This window comes from Eulemur rufifrons, chromosome 2 (genome assembly GCF_041146395.1).
Source record: "Eulemur rufifrons isolate Redbay chromosome 2, OSU_ERuf_1, whole genome shotgun sequence".
NCBI lineage: Eukaryota > Metazoa > Chordata > Mammalia > Primates > Lemuridae > Eulemur > Eulemur rufifrons.
The window spans coordinates 56,796,660-56,816,588 of record NC_090984.1 but is presented as its reverse complement, the minus strand read 5'-3'; the positions used below and the strand labels follow the sequence as shown (position 1 = coordinate 56,816,588).

The following is a 19,929-nucleotide window of genomic DNA, read 5'->3' as shown; positions in this document are numbered from 1 at the left end:
TCCCCCCTGCTATGGCTTGGCATCCGCATAGTGGGAAGTGGGAAGACATGCTTTATCAGATGCCTCTTTGCATCCTCTTTGTGATAGCCAAAGAAAGAACAAAAATTAAGGGCAGTTTATGTATCAATAAAAAAAAATTTTTTTCTTAAAGTTAAAAAAAACAATTAAAGCTAGTCTTACCAATTAAATACAAATGCTCCAAAACTGTTCTCACAACACATTTAAAAAACACAAGTAAACCACGTGAGAGGATGGGACCCCGCAGCCAGAGCACAGCCTGTGTGAGTTCCCATTGTCTTCCTGAGGCATCACCTTTTCCTGCAAGTGCAAGTTATTCCGCAGATGTTCCTTGACCTCTTCATCTGTGTCCCTCTGTGGAAAAAGATGTCAAATTTTATTCCTAGAGATCACCATGGAACTGTCAAATGGGGTTTGGGGATGTATGAACGGTCAGCACAGTTTTGCTGGGATCTTTATTAAAAGAACAAAAGAAAAAATACTACAGAGATTTGTAAAGGGCACACATTGACTCCCAAACCAGCTTTAAAAATGAGGGCAGTGGCCTTTGTACACCTTGGTTTCTGTTCATCTGCACCCGACCCCGCTCCCTGGGAGAGGGGACTAACCCTCAGGGGCTGAGCGCCTACCGCCACCACCCCCTGCCTTCCACGCCCAGCACAGTCAGACAGGCAGCTTACGTAGCCATAGCGTGATTTCGCCAGGGAGATCAGCTCCTGATCGCCTGGGGTGCACATATTCAAGCCAATGGGCAGCATTTTCTTGAGAGCAGCCACGATGAGGGAGGTCTGGATGGAATACAAGTCTCCCCTTCGCTTTGTCTTCTTCCGTTCCTGGTCCTGTCCTCCAGACTAGGAGATGATGTTGAAATAAACAGAGAGGGGCTCAGTGACTCTCTGAAAGGAACTGCCTCGTGTCAGAGGCCGCCTGCCTCCTCGTGGCCCTGTCAGTACAGGTTGGGCCTTACAACATGTCAACGGACAGTAAAAAGAGAGTGTGTTAAACAAAGACAAACCAGGTGGCCATAAAAGACCAGCTCTAAGCCTGAGCCTCCTCCTTCTGTGCATGCACACAGAACCACGTGACTAAACACACATCACAGACACCTATGGTCTTTGCTCACTCACTTCTGGACCAAAGGAACAAATAAACTGGTGTTTTGCAAAAAGAATGATGTAATAACTGGCAAAATGACCCCAGAAAAGAACTGAGATTCCTGATGCTGGGGAATCAGGAAAAACGTGTAAGAGCATCCACTATAGAGAAGTTGCTCTAAGTTTCAAACCAAGGCTGCAGCTGGTGTTTTGGAGCACCTCCCCACCACAAGGCAGTGCGAATTCCCACAGGAAAAGGACAACCCTAAAATAGGACTGCTTTGGGACCTGGCTGGGCAAAAGTTATGAGAAAAACTGATGATGTGAAAGAAATGGGAGTTTGCACTCATCTTTGGCTTACACCTTCTTATCCTTTCCAGAGAGGGTTCATTCAGTGAGGAATCCAAGGCACCAGGCCACGGTGCTATGGCAGCCCCAGGAACCTCGCTGGGGACCCTCAGCACATGGTGGGCCCAGGTGGGTTCAAGGAAACCAGGCACTGCAGTGACTGGAGTTTCATGATGCCAACTGCAAAGGCGCAAAGTTGACCACGTGGGGCCCTGCTTGCTGGACTGTGCCTTAGCTGAGCGGGCCTTGGCTAGAAGTGGGGAGGGCTGGGTGGCCGGAAGCAAGTCAAATACTCCGAGGGAGAGGGATGCTTTGCTTTGTGAGGTGCTGTGGAGTGTTTGCAGCATGAGGTGGCAGCGCTGTGGTTTGCAATGACACACAGACGGGGACTCTGGGAACAGGGGAAGGCCGGATGCCTCCCCTGGAAGTGGCACGTAAGATCTGGGCCTCTCGGGCTGAGGCTGAATTCATTTCATGAGAGATGGGTTTTCTGTAGAGGAAAGGAGGACAATTAACACGGCCTTGGGACTATTCTCTTTAAATTACTTTCTAAAACCTGAAAGAGGTTCATAATTGTTAATAGACACTCTTGAAAAGGATGTGAATTCTTTCACCACACTGTGGCTGCTGTACCTTCATGTGGTTCTATCACAGAAACCGCAGCAAAGCTCCTGGCCAGAAAAACCCAGTCTGGCCAAACACTGCCAGATGATTTTTCTGGTTGCAGGAGTGCCTTGTGTCCAATGCTCCAAAATACCAGTCAGCCCCCAGGACAGCAGGGGAGGGGCAGTAAGAAATATAAAGGGGGAAGGGAACGAGGCCTCTCGTGTTCCAGAACACAGCAGAAAGTGAAAGCTGGTTCACGCAGAGGCTGGCAATTCGGCCATTTACTGAGTGCCTGCTAGGTCCCTTATACATTCTACCATCAGATGTAGAATTCCAAAGGTGGTGTCTTAGAGCAAAACTTATTTATAGTCTAAATTACCCCTAAAAATGCTTCCAATCATCCATAAAAGACAGAACCTGGTTAAGTTTATATAAACTATATGGCGTCATGTACACGTGACACTAGAATGTAAATAGCAACACAGAGTATACAAACAAGTAAATATGCTCAAAAACATAACTACGTGGACTTGACTACACAATTTAAGTTATTTCTTGCTCATCCTCTATTTGATTTGGCCGATCTCATGTTGTTCTAATCATAAATGCCACATATAGGATATGACTCCAATGTGCCTGCTACTTATATAAAATATTTATAATCCTGCCAACAACCCTGGAATATTAATGAGTCAGTTTTGTAAATGAGAACACGATGCTCAGGGAAGTTAATTTTTCCAAGGTCACACAGCAGGTGAGCACCTGAGCCAACATCCAGACACAAGTCTACCCTGCCCAGGCTCCATGTTCCCTCTTTCGTTAGGAGCTTGCATGTGACCTGGTTCCTGTGTATCTATCTCCCTTTCTCCACCACATACCCTAGGGTAGAGGGCTTGGACAAAGGCAACAGATACACATTAATGAACAAAAAGAGAAAAATTTCTATGTAATAACCTGTAGGGGTAACAGGAAAATTGTCCCAGGGTTCATTCCACCATATGCACATTTTATGCAAAAACTCATAGTTATCAGCTAACTTCAAAACCTTGAGTTTAGTCCTTGAAAGACTGTCTTTGAATCACATGAGCCTTGGCCAACAGGCAGAACATGTACAGTGTGAAAGCGCTGAGACCACTAACAGAAAATATGACTCTGACCCCGGATGGCACTGTAGGGAGTCAGTCCCTCGGGTTCTCAACCCGGGCAGTCATCCCTATGTCTGTCAGTGTGGTGGCTGCCGAGAGGGCAGCTGGGGAAGGGAGCAGAGATAGCATGGAGACCTCGGTTAGGGCGAGGCTTGGCTGGCTTCCCCGGCTTCCCCATTCCAAGGGTGGGTAGGCCTACATTCACTCTTTGACAGGCAGTTGTCTTCCCTGGAGCAGGCCTGGGGAACCTCCAGGTGGGCAAATCCATTCTGTACCACCCCCATGGTGATCACTGTGCAGAGGGGGCCAGAGCCTGGCACCTCTACTACTAGGACAGAAAAGACACGTCATGCATTTGACCTGTACCTTTACTTGCATGGCCTGTGTGAAAGACAAAAGAAAAGAAACAAGGAGAAGAGTCAGTCAGTATAAAAGCAGGGGTCAAAGGCATAAGGTACAACATGTTAGTCATAGCTTCTTAGCCCCAGTTTCTCAGCCAGCACAACAGAAACTCAACCGTGCTGGAGGCCAGTCGAGCATGGCATGAAGAGCAAGTGGGAGGTTAGGATGGAGGTTAATTTGGTCAAAGGACTTACATCCAGCCCAAGCAGTCCACTGCCAGGGGGAAGGCTCAACCCAGAGACCAGCCTTCCGGAGTGTGCAGCACTCAGACCCGACCCAGGGTGGGCTTCAGATCCGGCCACCCACATGAACTCTCTAGACCTGAAGTCTTTGCCCCTTCCACCTCCCTCCTTTCACCTGGGTGGGCCACAGACAACCTGCCATGTAACCAAAGACTTCCATTTTATTTCTTTCTTCTACCCACCACATTGTTAACCCCAGCAACTCTGTGGCTACAAAAAAAGAGGGGAGAACTGAGCTAAGGGGCAATGCTTCTGCTTCTGCTAAAAGAAGGTTTGCTTAAAAAAAAAGTACTCTAGAAATATCCAAGGTGAGACTCAGAATCACCCCCAACCCAAAGGATGGGGCATCTCCCTTCCTCTGCTGTGACCTCTAAACATACCTTAGGTCAAATGCTCCTACGTGCTAATTTTATTCTTTTCTTCACATATTGCTAAGATTAGTTAACTCACTGCAATTTCCTAATGCTGGAAATGCTTTTTCAAAAAAGTTGGCTGAAACTTTTTATTTTCTAAATAGAAATTTACCAATTCCTAGACCTTCAAAATCATTCCGTTTCTCTACACTTAGATCATCAGGTCTCACCAGCAGTTTATAACCAAACAGATTGTTTTATGTATAGAATTTAAGGAAAAAACCCAGACTTTTAAGGGATAAGGGAGCTTGAAGAGGTGGTGAAGAGGACACACCACATGGAGACAGCACAGGGAGAGTTTGCATCAGGGCCCTGAGCAAAGGCAAGCGTGTGCTGTGGGAAGTTCGTATCCCCGTTGGGAGGGGAAATGGAGTGAAGACAAGTCAACCCAACATTAGATATTAGGGGGAAAGGAGAATTTATGGCAGTCTGGGAATAAGGAGAGAGAGAGAGGGACAGAGGGGAGGGGGGAGAGAGGGGAGAGTGTGCTGAGCACACATGCACACAAAGGAGGGACAGCAGTGAGAGAAGGGGGGAAGGGGAAGAGAGACTGAGAGGGGGAGTGTGTGCTTCCGTGTGTGTGTGTGTGTGTGTGTGTGTGAGAGAGTGTGCGAGCAAGCGCACCTATGAGCACAACGCAGATGTGCAAAAACAAAAGGAAGAAAAATAAAAGAGAAAAGAGGTGGGAGGAGGGAATGAGTGAGAGAGAGGAGAGTGAATGAGAGCAGAGCTTGGAGCAAGAAGAAAACTCACACATACAACTCTGAGTAGCCTTGAAAATCTCAAAGATATTGTCTAGAATATCTCCTGTCCATTTTCAACCCCCTGAAATCACATTCTATGCGGTGCAGTGTCTTTGAACCATGAGGCACGTTAATATTTCCTGCATCGCAGCTCTTTTTATTCTATTGTTTATAACCTTGGTAAAGGAACTGGTATTTCTTGGGCTAAACATGTTCTAACTTACCATTCCCCTCCGAGGAAGCTGCTGCCATTTTTCCAGAAAACAAAACAAGTTTAAAAACAAAACAAAACAAAACAAAAAAACACTTGCTCAGCTTAGTTATATTTAGCTTAACACATATTTGCAAACTGGTGTTATATAAACAAAATATACAATGAGCTCTTCAAAACATATCTGCGTTACCTGCCAGAAAAATAACATCTTTGAACTGATCCTCAATTAATCGGATATGAACAGGGTGGCCCACTGTATATTTTCTCCACCTCCTTTCCACTCGCAGCAGGTAATGTGCGGTGTGTGCAGCGTGTGTGGCATGCGGCATTCACTCACACACACCTCCACAAAGCCTGCCGTACACACTGAGGCCAACGGCCTTTATACAACACCAGAATTCAATCAGGAGTGGAGATGAAAGCAAGCACAGGTGACCATTCAGGTTGGTGGTAGAGAGAATATCTAATTGAGGGGGCAGTAAAGGAAATAGGGATTCAACCACAAAGTAAGAATACCCCCTTCCTTGGCCCCTCAATATGCCATTCTACACCCAAAAAATACCAGAAATGGCCATGAATTGCTGTTTATTGGAGGCACGGTATCTCTTTGTCTGAAATAATGCACTACATTTATCAAATATTATTCTATTCTAGAGATACCATTGAAACTGACTTTTAAGCAGAACATCTTAGTAGAGCTGGGAGGAGTCAGGTAGTAAGCTCGACCCCATTCTACAGGTTGGGAAACTGGGGCCTAAGGAGCTAAAGTGAATGATGCAAGGCGGCAGCTACAGTTAACAGCTGGGCTGGGGGAGCAGTTAGCTGCCTCTCAGTTGCTGGTTTATTTACTACTACACGCTGGGTCCCAACTGAGGCAACAGGGATAATATGAATATTGGTTTTCCTGAGAAGCATGGAAAATATTACTTCACACCCAGGGAGTGTCCTCTCATCCACTACATTGTAATTTTGACCTATTTTACGTGGCCCAGGAAGAACTGGTGTACAATGTCAACAGAAATGCAAGAGTTTGCTCCAACAGACTAACCTTACCACCTGAGAAGAGGCCCAGATTCTGAATGTGACCATCCTCTGGCAAGACAAATACCCCTTTTCCTCACTCAGTGATGTGAATGAACAAAATGTCAGGTTAGTTTGTTAGTAGGTGGGTTTTGAAATGTCATTTTCTGTAGCCTCATCTCTTTCTGAATGTGAACCCAAGGACCCTGAGCATTCATTTGTCACCAGAGGGTTGAGGCGTCTCTCCCATTTCTGCTCATCCAGGATCCCAATCCTTGTATCAGAGTCATTTCCGTTGCTTTGCGGCCATCCCCTGATATCCCAGTGGATGCTCGCTGGGTCAGCCCTGAGCCAGTGGGTCCACCCCAAGTTGAAGACAGTATGGAATCTGCTTGGGATTTATCAACTTTCTGTAGGTAGATGGGGTCAAAGAAGAGCCTGTGACGGCTGTAAGAAGACCTTACACGGCTGGGCGTGGTGGCTTATGCCTGTGATCCCAGCACTTTGAGGGGCCCAGGTGGGAGGATCACTTGCAGCCAGGAGTTTGAGACCAGCCTGGGCAAGACAGTGAAATGCCATCTCTAAAAAAAAAAAATTTAAAAATTAGCCAGGTGTGGCAACTTTTTACCCAGCAGAGGCAACTTAAGCCAGATGTCCCAGGGAGCTAGATCTGAAAAATCCTACCTTTGTACCTCACATGAACAGCAGATGTGTTTGCCAAAAGAATACAAAATGAATTTTGGAAAATCAAATAAAATTATCTAAAACACAAAAGGATCCACCATAAGGTTCCTTTGCAGCAAATATTCCTCTTGAATGTGATCCCTCTGCTTTGTATATGCATAATTTTGTCAAACTTTATTAAGCAATGTGTGCTAAAAGTATATTCTAGTGTATACTTAAAGTGCATTCTAAAGTCTAAAGGTCAAATTTTGGATGTTGGAAGAAGTGTTAGTGTCAACTTAGCTAAAAGATGAAAGGGACAGAAAGTTGAGAGTGATTACGGCTGACCAGAGCTAGCCGTGCTTGGTGGAGCTCCAGGTGCTGAAGTTTTCATTTTTGGTGTCATATCAGCCCATTGTTTTCCGCTTACATACATGAGTCCTCCATCCCAAAGGGTTAATTGAAAGATGCTCAAGGGCTATGCTACAAACCCATGATTCTCATCTTTCACTTCTGAAGGGTCCCCATGCACACTCCACCTTCGTGTTCCTCAAAGGCAGCACTGTCCCAGCAATGAGAGAGATGCACATCTCAGGTATTCCATGTCACTTATACTTGACATATACAATCAACCCTCATTGAGGCACATTTCTTGGGGGAACAGAGTCAAGGGTAAGCCATAACAGCTGGTAACAAAGCATCACACTTAAGTAGGCTTTGCTTTTGTATGTACACCTGAAGGGGTGTGTCTGAGAATTCTCTCCAATTAAAATAAGGAAGCCTCAGTGTGCAGAGCTAACTCAGGAGGAGCAGGGAGGCCACTTTCCACCTCCTGTATTCCTGCTACGCTCCTGTCTATAGGTTACTCTTTTTTCAGACAGATGTCTGGTATGCCCTCTTTCAAACATTTCCTGTAGGGAGAAGGACAAATGTTTGACTTTCTGAGTGCAACTGTCATGAAAAATAAACAGAAGGCATTAAGAGGTCAACATAGCTGAAATAAAACAGGTATTGGATATTCCAGATAGGAGGAAAACAAGCATAACGTAAGAGTATATTCAATTGAAATCTTCAAAGCAAGATAATTTCTTCCTAGCTAATCAAAAGGTGGCTCTAGGCACATATATTTCTGTAGCTTCCTACACTGGAAGTATTCTATTTTAAAGCCACAAATAGCAGCTTCTATTTAGGAGACCTCTCAAATGCCTTAGGCAAGTCTTGGAACTTAAACTTTCTGACATACAAGCAACTAGTTATTCATAAAATGTGATGACCATGCTTATTTGAGAGCAGTTTCTTCTGGTTCATTCTCAAAGAAACAACAGCAGAGACTGTTGGTTACATAGTTTGACCTAACTGCAGTACAGTGTTAATCCCCACAAAATAGAAAATGGAACCAAGTCATGGCTGAGGTCAAGGTTGAAGAGTCTTTGGAATTGGTTTGTATGGACTTACTTTTGACATCTTGCTTTTGCTGTCTCCAGTCAAAAATGCTAAATTATTTATTTCATTCTGAATCACAAAATTTTGCTCTTCCCTCTTGAAGTTCTATGTGAGGGGAAATAAAAAAAAGCAAACATTACAATGAAGTTTCCCAAGGCTTGTACCCATCACAACTGTCCTAAATCCAGGGTGCAAATGTGTCCTTACGTGCGATTTACACCACAGGATGAAGACCTCTGCCACCATGCGGAAGAGCTGGTCAGAATCAGCATCGGGGCTTTTGAGCCAGTTAGATCTGGATCAGAAAGTAAATGAACAGGGATTTGAAATTCAGTTAGGATTGAAAAATTCACACTCTAAAAATTATTCCAGCATTGGCTACCTACACTTATCCAGATAAAACTACATTCCCATATAAGGCAATCGTCAAGGAGACTGAATATTAATGTACTCCCTACAGGCTTAGATATAGGTATATAATTGGGGTAGTTTTTTTTGAAGGACCTACAATAATTGTTTCCATTTTTACCAGATGATTCAAGAATTATCTTAGCAAACAGTTGTCAGAAATCAACATTTCAAAATTGTCAAAGGTAGGTTTTGTTTCTTCTTTAAACTGACGAGTAAAATAAGGTTAAGCTCTAAGTTTTGGGATAGGCCTCCTTTAATACATAAGGCTGGCAAAATTAGGAAAAGTTTTGATCACTACGATCGTGACACTTGCCATGACACTTACCATTGTGAAACCGCTGAAATTCTGAGTACTCTGAGCAGTTCATGCCCCACCCCTACTCCTTTCAACACCAGTTTTATGAATCAAAATTTTAAGACAATATGTTTTCCACTGTGATTTGAAGCATATGAGCAGGGACCAGTATCTCCTATGCCCTCTAAATGGTTTGAAAATTCCCATAAATATGCATTATTTTTTTTTTTCAAAAAGAAAATCAGGCTACGTTAAGAAATTTCAGTGCAGCAAGAAGGCTAAATTGCAGCAGAGTTCAGACATTTTTTTACAAGTTGTCTTGCCCCTAAACATCTTACATACTTGAATTAAATTATAATTTGAAAGGGCTGGGTGAGTTGCTATTTTCAAACATCTGCATAGTGCAACTAGAAAGAAAAACACTTCTTCTACTCAACACTTCTGATACCAAATGTGTGGGGTTTTCCCTCACATCAAGCAATTCTCTAACTCTCCAGACATCAACTGGGTGACCTATAATACAATTATGACTCTAACTACCTGGAGTCAATACAGACCCCACAGGTCAAGGGCTCGGTCCTGAAAGACTGCCTTCCACTTTAGATACCAGTTGCAAGACATCGGTTTCATTAACGAGGAAGTCTCCAAACTCCATAGCTTTGGGTTTTTATGGAAGCTCCATTATGTGGGCATGATTGGTTAAATCACTGGCCACTGGTTATTAAACTCAGTATGTAGCCCTTCTCCCATCCTCCGAGGTTGGCGAGGTGGTGGGATGTGTGGAGGAGTAGGGATAGGGCTGAAATTCCCAACCCTCTAATCTCATAGTTAGTCCCTTTGGCAACCAGTCCCTATCCTCCAAGAGTCATCTCATGAGATTAAACTCAGGTATGGTTGAAAGGGGCTTATTGTGAATAACAAAAGACATTCCTCTCACTCCAACCTTTAGGAAATTTGGAACCCAGGATGAAAACCAAATATAAATTTATTATATCACTATATCGCAATGACACAGAAATTCAATTGCCTGTCATCTTTCTTCAGTTAAAGAAAAATTTGGCTCTCACAAATGGTCTGAAAAACCCCAATGCCTCTTGGCCCATGCAGGGTAACGACTATCAAAAGTCAGTTCCCTAAGCCCTAGGATTTCAGACTGAATTTCCCTGAGTGGCCTGAACCTTCTGCCCATTCGTGAAGAGCACCTAGCAGACTCATCAGGCCAAGACCACTTTTGGATCCTTCTCTTATCTCTGGAATTCTTTACTGGCCTGGGTTCCAGTCTTATCTGCTCTCTCTTGTTTTCCAATTCAACTAGCTTCTGTTTTATGTGGTAGACACTACTGGTTGTCTACCCAATACTCATTCTCCTCTTCTTCCACAGTAATAAACCCCATTTTGTTCAGGGTGGCATTGTGCCCTGCTAAAGATCACATTACCCAGCCTCCCTTGAGCTACAGCCATATAACAAAGTTCTGATCAATAAGATGACAGCAGAAGTTGGATGGGCCTCCTGGAAAAGCTTTCTAAAAACGGATCAGATAGCTAAAGGTGACTTTTTGCCTTTCCCCTGTTGATTTCCTACTTCCTGTCCGGAATGAAAATATGACGGCTGGAACTCTGGCATATTACACCATAAAGTAACTCTGAAGATGGAAACCAATGTCAAGGATGGAAAGACAAAGGAGTGAGGGCCTCTAATGAGGAACAACCATCTGGCCCTCGACTAGCTGTCTTTAGACTTCTTTTATGTGTGAGATTAAACTTCTCATTTGTTTAAGCCATTGTAGTCAGTTGTCCATTACTAGCAGCCAAATGCAATTCAGACTTCAGGCTCAAAGGTGGTAATGCTTTTTGATTCCTTTCTTATTGATTTTTCAGGAGCACCTTCAGGAGTGCAGGGTCAAGTGTCGAGTTTTATCAGAACTGCCAGCTGTTCATTTCTTAGTGTTTTGGTTTAAAACACTAAGAACACTTTGATGAGCTTTGTAGGTTTGTACTCTGCCTTGAGTGGTAAGAGGCGAGGGTCATATCCTATCCTGCCAAGGAAAGGTGCAGCCACAGGCAGTGTGAGCAGCGAGACCAAGAACAAAATCTTAAGCAACATTTCCTGGTAGAAGGAAGAAGAGGATTTTGGTCTCTTTGCCTTTATATGGGAAGCAGTTTCAGCTGAACTAATTTTGCTTTGGCCACCCTTCTTCCAAGAGGCAAATCTTGACTCTCTAGCTCACATGAGGTTCTTTCTTCAAGTTTAGAGTGGTGAATCTGAAGAAAAATATCTCATTGAATGTTTTCCTCCAGGCACACAAACTCTCTGCACTCTGCCTAAAGCCAGAGGAGGAAGGTATTTGGAGAAGAACAGAAGATCCTGAGCCTACTTTCCTATTGCTCATACTCTCTCTGCCCCTGAGTGATACAGGCAGGTGCCTCTCCTGCCTGCTCTCAGTCTTCTGTCTCCATGGGATTCACCATCTCTGCCAATAGTTAGGCACTTCTGGAGATACTTAGCTGATCTGTGGGTCTCTTTTATCATCTGCACTGCTTGCTGATGAAAGGCAGTTGGAAAAGGCAAGGCTGTAGACAGGGAGGAAGGCTGGGTTTACAGGTAATGATCTGAGAATCTGCCATATGGAGGTGATGGTAGAAGCAACTCAAGTGGATGAAATAGCTGAGCACATTCAGAGAGAAAACAAGAAGCATAAGAAGAGAGTCTTGGGTGATGGCAAGAGTAAAGAGATTCAGACTTCCATTTTCAAAAAGACAAGTTATTAGGTTCTGAAAGAAAGTTATGCCATGATTCTGTGTTCACAGTCAGGTTGCCTGACGTGGCGGTCAGAGCTTTTTCCAGCTTTGGTCCAAAGCCTCCTGTAGAGGACCTAGGCCAAGCCAGTCACTGTGCAGGATTTATTCCAGTTCCCTTCGACAGTTTGAGGGATGGGTTTTCACCAAAAATCACCTGCTTAAAGTTCATTTCTATGTTCCAAATGTTCCTGATTCCCAGAAAGGAGGCTAAGAAGCCACTGTCTCTTCTAGAGAGACTTGTTTAATCTGTCTTAACTTCTATCTCCTGGCATGACAAGACAGACAGCTGATGTGCCTTGCTCCGAGCACACCAGACCTGGAGTTCTTGCTCATTCTGGGTCAGCCTCTCTTTACAAGAGCACTCCAGACACCACAGAAACTTTAAACACTGCTGTGACAGGGCTGAAGGGAGTACAAAGGGTTATTATGACAAGGATAGCAGGGAGGAGGAGAGTATGAGGTGGCTCTCTTCAATATTTAGAGAGCTGCCACAAGAGAGATTAATTCTGTGTGGTTCCTGACAGCAAAATTAGAGTCGATGGGTTAAAAGTTGGGCCAAGATGGTTTGAGCTGTCTGGAACTAGAATGGGATGGCATGCACAGCCATGCTCTTCCTGTCCTCTTTTACCCTCTACTTCCCTGATAACTGTGGTGGGCAAACAGAGGCAGGAAATCCTCTGCTGCAAAAACGGAAGAAGTATTTATTCATCCACCTGGAGGTAAGATGAGGTGACCTCAACTATCCCTGCCAACACCACAATTCCATAATTCAAAGCCAGCTAATTCTTTTAGATGACAAAAGGATCTGAAGAAGGTAAAGGCACCCACATTGGAAGGATGTATTTCTAAGCAGGGCTCATATGACTGTGATGCTCAGGGAAGAACAGATTGAAAAGTGGGCATGAATGAATTAATGATGATCTCAAAGACTCTCTGACTTTGCCATTTTTAGCAACTGTCAAAACCCGTGTAAATAGAACATACTCTGTCTTGAGTCTTGATCGTCAATAGTGACAAATGCAATTAAAGAGCTATTCCAGGAGCAACCTTACTCTACTTTTATTTTTGTTTTCACTTCAAACGCTGACAAATTCCTTCTATAACCTGCTAGCATAATTATGCTATTGAAAATAACTAAAATGATGACCCTCAAAGCAGGGTTTCTTTTGCAAAAGTAAGTATAATTTCCCATATATGTGTGTGTGTATACATACGTATATATAATATATAGAGATATTATGTAAGGTGTTTGAAATGCTAAATATAAATAATCTTAAATAAGTTATTTAAAATAATATAGTACAATTTACCTTATAAAACAAATGCTAAAATCAGTATATCCAAACCTATTTCCTGCCCATGGCAGAATGGGATACCACTCAAAAAGTTAGCAAACGTTCCCCTCAATATTCCTGCATCCCTTCAATATCTATAGTGGGTATCTTAAAATTAAACATTTCCAAATTTATATTTTAGGGCTTTAAACTTTAAGAGGGTATGGTATAATAAAAATATATATTTGGTTTTTGCCCCTGGTTCCTGGCACAGAGCTCCTAAAACTTGGGGAATTTCCTGGGTAATAGGAGTGTCTTTTGTTATTAGAAAGGAGTCCCTTTGACCCCACCTGGCTTTATGCTAATGAGGTGATCCTTGAAGGGCAGGACTAGATAGCTTCAGTTTGGGGCTGGTCACCAGAAAGAACAAGGACATGCTTTCAGCCTTACCTCCACCTCTGGGGAGGAGAGAAGTCCTGGAGATTGAGTTCAATCTCAATCACCAAGGGCCAGTGATGTATCAATCATGCCTACATAATGAAACTTACACAAAAACTCTTGAACAATGGGACTCAGGGAGTTTCTAGGTTGGTAAACACACTGATGTGCTGGGTGGGTGGTAAACTCTGGGTTTCTGTGCCCTCCTACATCCGTACATTTCCTTATGTGTCTCTTTCATTTGGATGTTCTTGAGTTGTATCTTCTCTGATAAACTGATAATTGCAAATAAAGTGCTTTCCTGAATTCTACGAGTTGTTCTAGTGAATTATCAAACTTGAGAAGGGCGTCATAGGAATCCTCCAATTTGTGGTGTGTTTGGGTAGCCTGGGCACTGTCTTTGTGACTGCTGTCTGAAGTGGGACCAGTCTTGTGGAACTGAGCCCTTAAACTATGGGACCTAAATTAACTCTGGGTGGTTAGTGTCAGAATTTAATCTGGATTGTTGAATACCCAATTGGTGTCTGATAATTGGAGAACTAGTGTGGGAAAATGACACATATTTGGTTACAGAAAAAAAAAAAACAAACCATGAATAGGGTAAGGGTTTTAATGTCATACCCTAAGATTCAATGAAAATGTCTGTGTTCACCCTATCAATACCCTTTATGATTTTACAGACTTACAGTCCCACAAACTTTCTTATTTCTCAAATAATTATTTAACTATTTATTCTAGCTCAATTAAATTTTAGGTACCAAATGAAATTTACCGTTGGGCTTGGGGAAAGAGTGAATTACATAGAAAATTTTTGCCATTGCATGACTTAACTTGCCTAATTATGACATTAAAGCCTTTCAACCCTTCAAGTTCTGTAGAGCAGGAGGGATGATGGTCAGCTGGGGACCGACCAGCAGAGCATATGAGCATTACCCCAGGGAGTGACTGACAGGAGAGAAGGGCTGAAGGTGAGGGATGGGGAGAGAATGGGGATTTGGGGCAACCATCCTGAAGGACTGAACTTAGGCAAGAAGTCTTGAGAGGAGGGAGCAGCAGCTTTGGGTAAGTTCATCGTATTGTGCTCTTTCATACCTCTCCTGTAACATGCTCAAATGTTAGAACAGAGGCATGCACCATGAGGTGTCTCCCAAAGCCTCCAGGGTTTGAATCTCATCTCATCAGATGATATCAAGTTGTCCACCAATCCCAGTCATTCCCATTCATTTATCCATGCTTTGAACTCCCCTCTCACTGGTACTGTCCCCTAAGATGTCACCAGTTTTCACTCTTCATTTCAATATACATGTTTATGATCTTCCCAGCACCATGGCCTTTAAGTTCATTGTTCTTGTCTCTAAAGATTTTGCCCTTCACCTACCTCAGTACCCAATCCCATGGTCACTATCAATAACTGTAACCTCCCCCAATCCCATACTCTTAAATCCATGCATCTCACTCTTCGACAACCACCTATCTGGTGCCCAGCCTCCAACAATCCTGTGTCCCCAATATTCCTTTGATCCTTTGTCTATTCATGAGCATTAGTCTCCTAGATCCTCACTGCCCTCCTCATGATCCAGCTGAAATTCCATGGTAAATCTTTATAATTATCCTCTTACATGTACCCTCAACTCTCTAATCCATTTTTGTCATATTCACTTTGCAAAACCTCAACCCTGGAAAAACCTCACTCCTCCTACTCTGGGCCTATACCTGGCAGTTGAATTTGGCTGGAGAAAACAACAACCTGCTGGTGGGTCTCACTTTGAATTCATGACCACAGATTTCAAGCGGGGCTCTTAATGCTGCCAGGTGAGCAGCCTGTATTTTCCTGCTGCATCTATTCCTCCAGTCTTCCTGGCAACCACCTCATACCTTCTGATTATTCCTTAAACCGCCAACACCTTCTCCCAGCTGATGGTCTTGCTTCCTACTTTGCTGAGAAAATGGAATCAACCAGAAAAGGACTCCTGCAGACCCCCATCTATGTATGTCTGGATGCAAGTATGTGTGTATAGATATATGTACCTACCAACATCACCACCCATGGTCTCTGCCATCCTGCCTGTTGCTGCAGATGAACTGCCTACAACTACCCTTGGCCTGCTTGGGGACATTGCTTTAGAGATTCTCTGTCTTACATGATTATATTCCCCTCTCTGCTGGATCATTCCCATCAGCAAAGAAACAACTGATAAGTCTTATGTCTTAAAAACACCTCTCTTGGCCATACTTCTGCCTCTAGCTAGTGCCCTGTTTCTCTGTTCCTGTTTATAATAAAACTTGAACAAGTTGCCTGTATTGCTGTCTCCAAGTCTTTTCTCCCACTCTATTCTAACCCACTCCAAAGGGGCTTTCATCTTCAATGCTCCACTGAAACTGCTCTTGTCAAGGTCACCAATAACTTCCATGCTGCTTAATCAAATGGCCTGGCCTCAGTTCTCATCTTATTTACCAGCTTCATTTGAAATAACTGGTCTTTCTTTCCTCCTGGAAGCCCTTTGTACCCAGGTTGGTACCCAGGACGCCATATTCTGTTGGTTTCCCTCCTGTCTCACTGGTTGTTCTCTCTCAGTCCCATTTGCTGTTCCTCTTCCTCTGCCTGACCCCTTGGTGTTGGGGAGCACAAGGGATCAGTCCTTGGAACTCTTACCTTGCTCTCTCATCTCATCCAGCCTCAGAGTCCTTAAAGACTACATTATTAATGCATGGATGATTCCAACATTCACGTCTATACCAGACCTCTCCCCTCTGAACTCTGGACGGTTATATTCAACTGCCTACTCAACATTTTCATTTTTATATTGAAGAGACAACTAAAGTTAACAAGTCTGAAAGTGATCTCCTAATCTTCCCCTCAAAAACAAAAAATCTACTTTACCCACAATCTCCCTCAACTCAATTGCTGGACACTCCATTCTTCCATTTGCTCATGCCAACCCCCCAGAGTCATTTTTAACTCGTCTCTTTTCTCTCATCCACAATCTGGAAATTCCAAGGGCTCTAGTTTCAAAACAGACCCACAATCTGATAACTTCTGTCAACCTTCACTGCCACCACCCTGGCTTGGGCCACCATCAACTTTTTTTTTTTTTTTTTTAATTGTGGTAAAGTGCATATAGCACAAAATTTGCCATGAATGATGTTTAGTACATTCACAATGTTGTACAACTACTATCACTATCTAGTTCCAGAACATTGTCATCACCCCAAAAGGAAACCCCAATCCCATTAAGCAGTCCCTCCCCCATTACTCCCTCTTTCCAGCCCCTGGCAGGATAATCTGCTTTCTGTCGCTGTGGATCACCATCAACTCTGGTCTGGATCATCAGAGCTTCCACTGGTCTTCTCACTTCCCTATTTGCACCCTCCTGCCCTCGATTTGGTGCTCAAAGAGTAAGTGAGATCACATCATGAATTTGCTCAAAATTTCCACTGGCTTCTTATCTTTCTCAGGGTAAAAGCAGAGTCATCACAGTGGCCTCCAAAGCCTGCACCCTTGGCCCCATGCTGCCTCTCCAACATCCCCTACTGCTCTCCCCCTGCCTCACTCTGCTCCAGCTACACCGGCCTTCTTGGGATCCTTGAACATCCCAAACACACTCCTTCCTCAGGGCTTGCACCAGACATTTCCTCTTCCTGAAACACCCTTGGTCCAGACCTTTATGGTTCCCAACGTCACTTCCTTCAGGTCTTTGCTCAAATGTTGCTTTCTCAGTAACATCTTATTTGAAAGACTGCAACTCCACGCCACCTGGCACTCCTAGTTCCTCTCACCCTGCTCTGCATAATGTACTTCTATGTGTTGTTTATTGTCTGTGCTCCCCTACCCCTGGAATGAAAGCTCCCCGGGCCAGAGAGCATTGTCTTTTCTGTTCTTTCCTATTGCCCTAGAACAGTGCCTGGCACACAGTCAAGCAGTATTGGTTGAATGGATCTGTGAGTGAACAGCAGAGGGGCAGAAGTGGGTCACTCCTACCCCTAGTTAACCAACTCCATTTGCCCTGTGGTAGCCTTTAAGAACAGAGGGGGTGGCCACATGCCACAGAGAATTGCTGGTCAAGGACAGCACTGCCCAGAGGTCCAATACAGGGACTAATGGTGCTGGGAAGGGCACAGGTGGTGGCAGCTATCACCTCCCTTCATCTCACTATTAACACAACCCAGCACCATATTTCCATCCTATTCTGTTGCCCAAATTAGCCCCAGAGAGGGGCAGATGGGCCCCCAGCGTCTCCCCCACACCTGCTGTTGTCCACATAGCGGATCAATATGGGGTAGAAGGCGTAGAGATCTCTGCAGAGGACCGCAAACTCATCCAGGATGAGGAGCTCTGCCTCCTGCGTGTCCCCTCTGCCATCGGCTTTCAGCTGCTCCTCCTCCTGCACAGTCTTGACGGCCTTTTTCTTCAGCTTCTCCAGAGTCGGGATGAAGTGGCTTCTCAGCAGGTCAGGCCTGGCTTTGCTGATGATCGGCTGGGCGTACACTGTGTTTGCAAACAAAGGGCCGCCCTCTCATTTCCGTATTATGACAATTGATGAAAATGAAATTGTCAGTGACCCTGAAAGGTGAGGCTGTGGAAAGTCATCAACTCAGGATGGCACCTGCCCCTTGTTCCCCTCCCTGATCTTCCCTTTGGCATTTCTCTCTCATATAGCTGCCTTGGAGCTTGGGGGACCAGGGCCACTATAGAAGCAGGTCCCTAATTCCTCTCTGCTCCTCCAGGCCACAGGGAGGCCACCTCTGAACACGGTCCAGGCCACACCTCTTAGCTCTTCATAATAGGCTATCTTGGATCATTTTACAGTGCATTCATGTTGGTTTGGGCTCACTAGCTAGAGCATTTCATTCATGATAACCAGTACTGTGCTCAGCCAAGGGTAGGCACTCAATATATGCCTTCTGGTTATTTTGTAGAAAAATCTGTTGTTAAAAGCACATTGACCTAACCACTGTTCTCATCTCTCCATACTTGAGAACTGCCAACCTACTTCCTGGAAGCTTTTATGGGTCCTGAGGGAGGCAGATAATGCTCCTATCAGCTAGAAATGAATGGAGAAAGGCTGGGCTGGTCACTAGAAGTTGAAAAGCAGCAACAGTGGGGCTGCAGTTTTGGCCTCTGCGAAGAGAATGAATGATAAAACCCTACATGTCTTACCCTATTTCTTATATCCTACTGATTATATACTGGCTATCCTATTATGAAGTAGACCAATGGAATAGCATATCTTTTCTAAAGATCAAAATCAGGGCAATTGTAAGAAATAAAATGAATAAGAGTCATGAACCATTGACAATGTACACTGAAATGTGTATTTCAGTTTCTTTAGCTTAGGGCAATTCAATTGGAATGCCTACATTCCAGCAATTTTTCTTTTTAATCCCACTTTCCCTTATTTTTTACTTTTATAAAACAGACAGTTTTAGAGAAGGTCAAGGAAGTTTTCTGATGAAATGCATTCGCCAAGAAGTTGTGACTTGTTAGCTTTCACTGAGGTCTGCTTTGAATATACAATTAGAATGGCTGTACTTGATGTGGGCGATTTGGGGTCACTATTTAAAACTGACTTTGTGTAGTCACCGGGAATTAAGTGTCCTGACTGAATGAGACCTGGGGTTCACCTGTGGAATAACAGGCCAAAGTCTGTTTCCATCAGGGCCCCTCATGCTGTGACATTTTTCTTCTCTGCACCTCTAGGGAGGTAAGGGAGCAGATTTTTGATCTCCTTCCTTTCCTTAATCAAATTCCTTTGATTAGCTCCTAAATTAGAGCTCATCAAAACATTGCCTTATGGTTAAGAACATTTGAGAGCTAATGAGTAAGAGAGGAATACCAACTCTATTTACTTACATGTCCATAGACGCCTGCATCATCTAGCAGCCATCAGCACCCAAAATATTTATAATTTTGATTTCAGTTCATTTCTGAGACAGGAACTTTTTTTCCTTGGTCTTTTTTTTTTTTTTTTGAGACAGAGTCTCGCTTTGTTACTCAGGCTAGAGTGAGTGCCGTGGTGTCAGCCTAGCTCACAGCAACCTCAAACTCCTAGGCTCGAGTGATCCTCCTACCTCAGCCTCCCAAGTAGCTGGGACTACAGGCATATGCCACCATGCCCAGCTAATATTTTCTATATATTTTATTTCATTTATTTATTTATTTTTTGCCCTCCCAGTACCTGCTCCCTATATATTTTTAGTTGTTCAGATAATTTCTTTCTGTTTTTAGTAGAGACAGGGTCTCACTTTTGCTCAGGCTGGTCTCGAACTCCTGACCTTGAGCTATCTTCCTGCCTGGGCCTCCCAGAGTTCTAGGATTACAGGTGTGAGCCACTGTGCCCAGCCTTTTCCTTGGTCTTGTAGA

The 19,929-nt window shown here is 43.9% G+C and overlaps 1 protein-coding gene across 1 annotated transcript in view; it reads right to left on the bottom strand.

Moving 5' to 3' along the window:
• The window catches only part of RYR3 (ryanodine receptor 3), a 342,229-nt gene that overhangs the window by 50,857 nt on the left and 271,443 nt on the right, over positions 1-19,929 (bottom strand). The window contains 6 exon segments of the mRNA XM_069492266.1: positions 313-372; positions 699-869; positions 3,578-3,592; positions 8,364-8,456; positions 8,559-8,646; positions 17,814-18,054. Of these exon segments, the coding sequence (XP_069348367.1) occupies positions 313-372; positions 699-869; positions 3,578-3,592; positions 8,364-8,456; positions 8,559-8,646; positions 17,814-18,054 (668 nt within the window).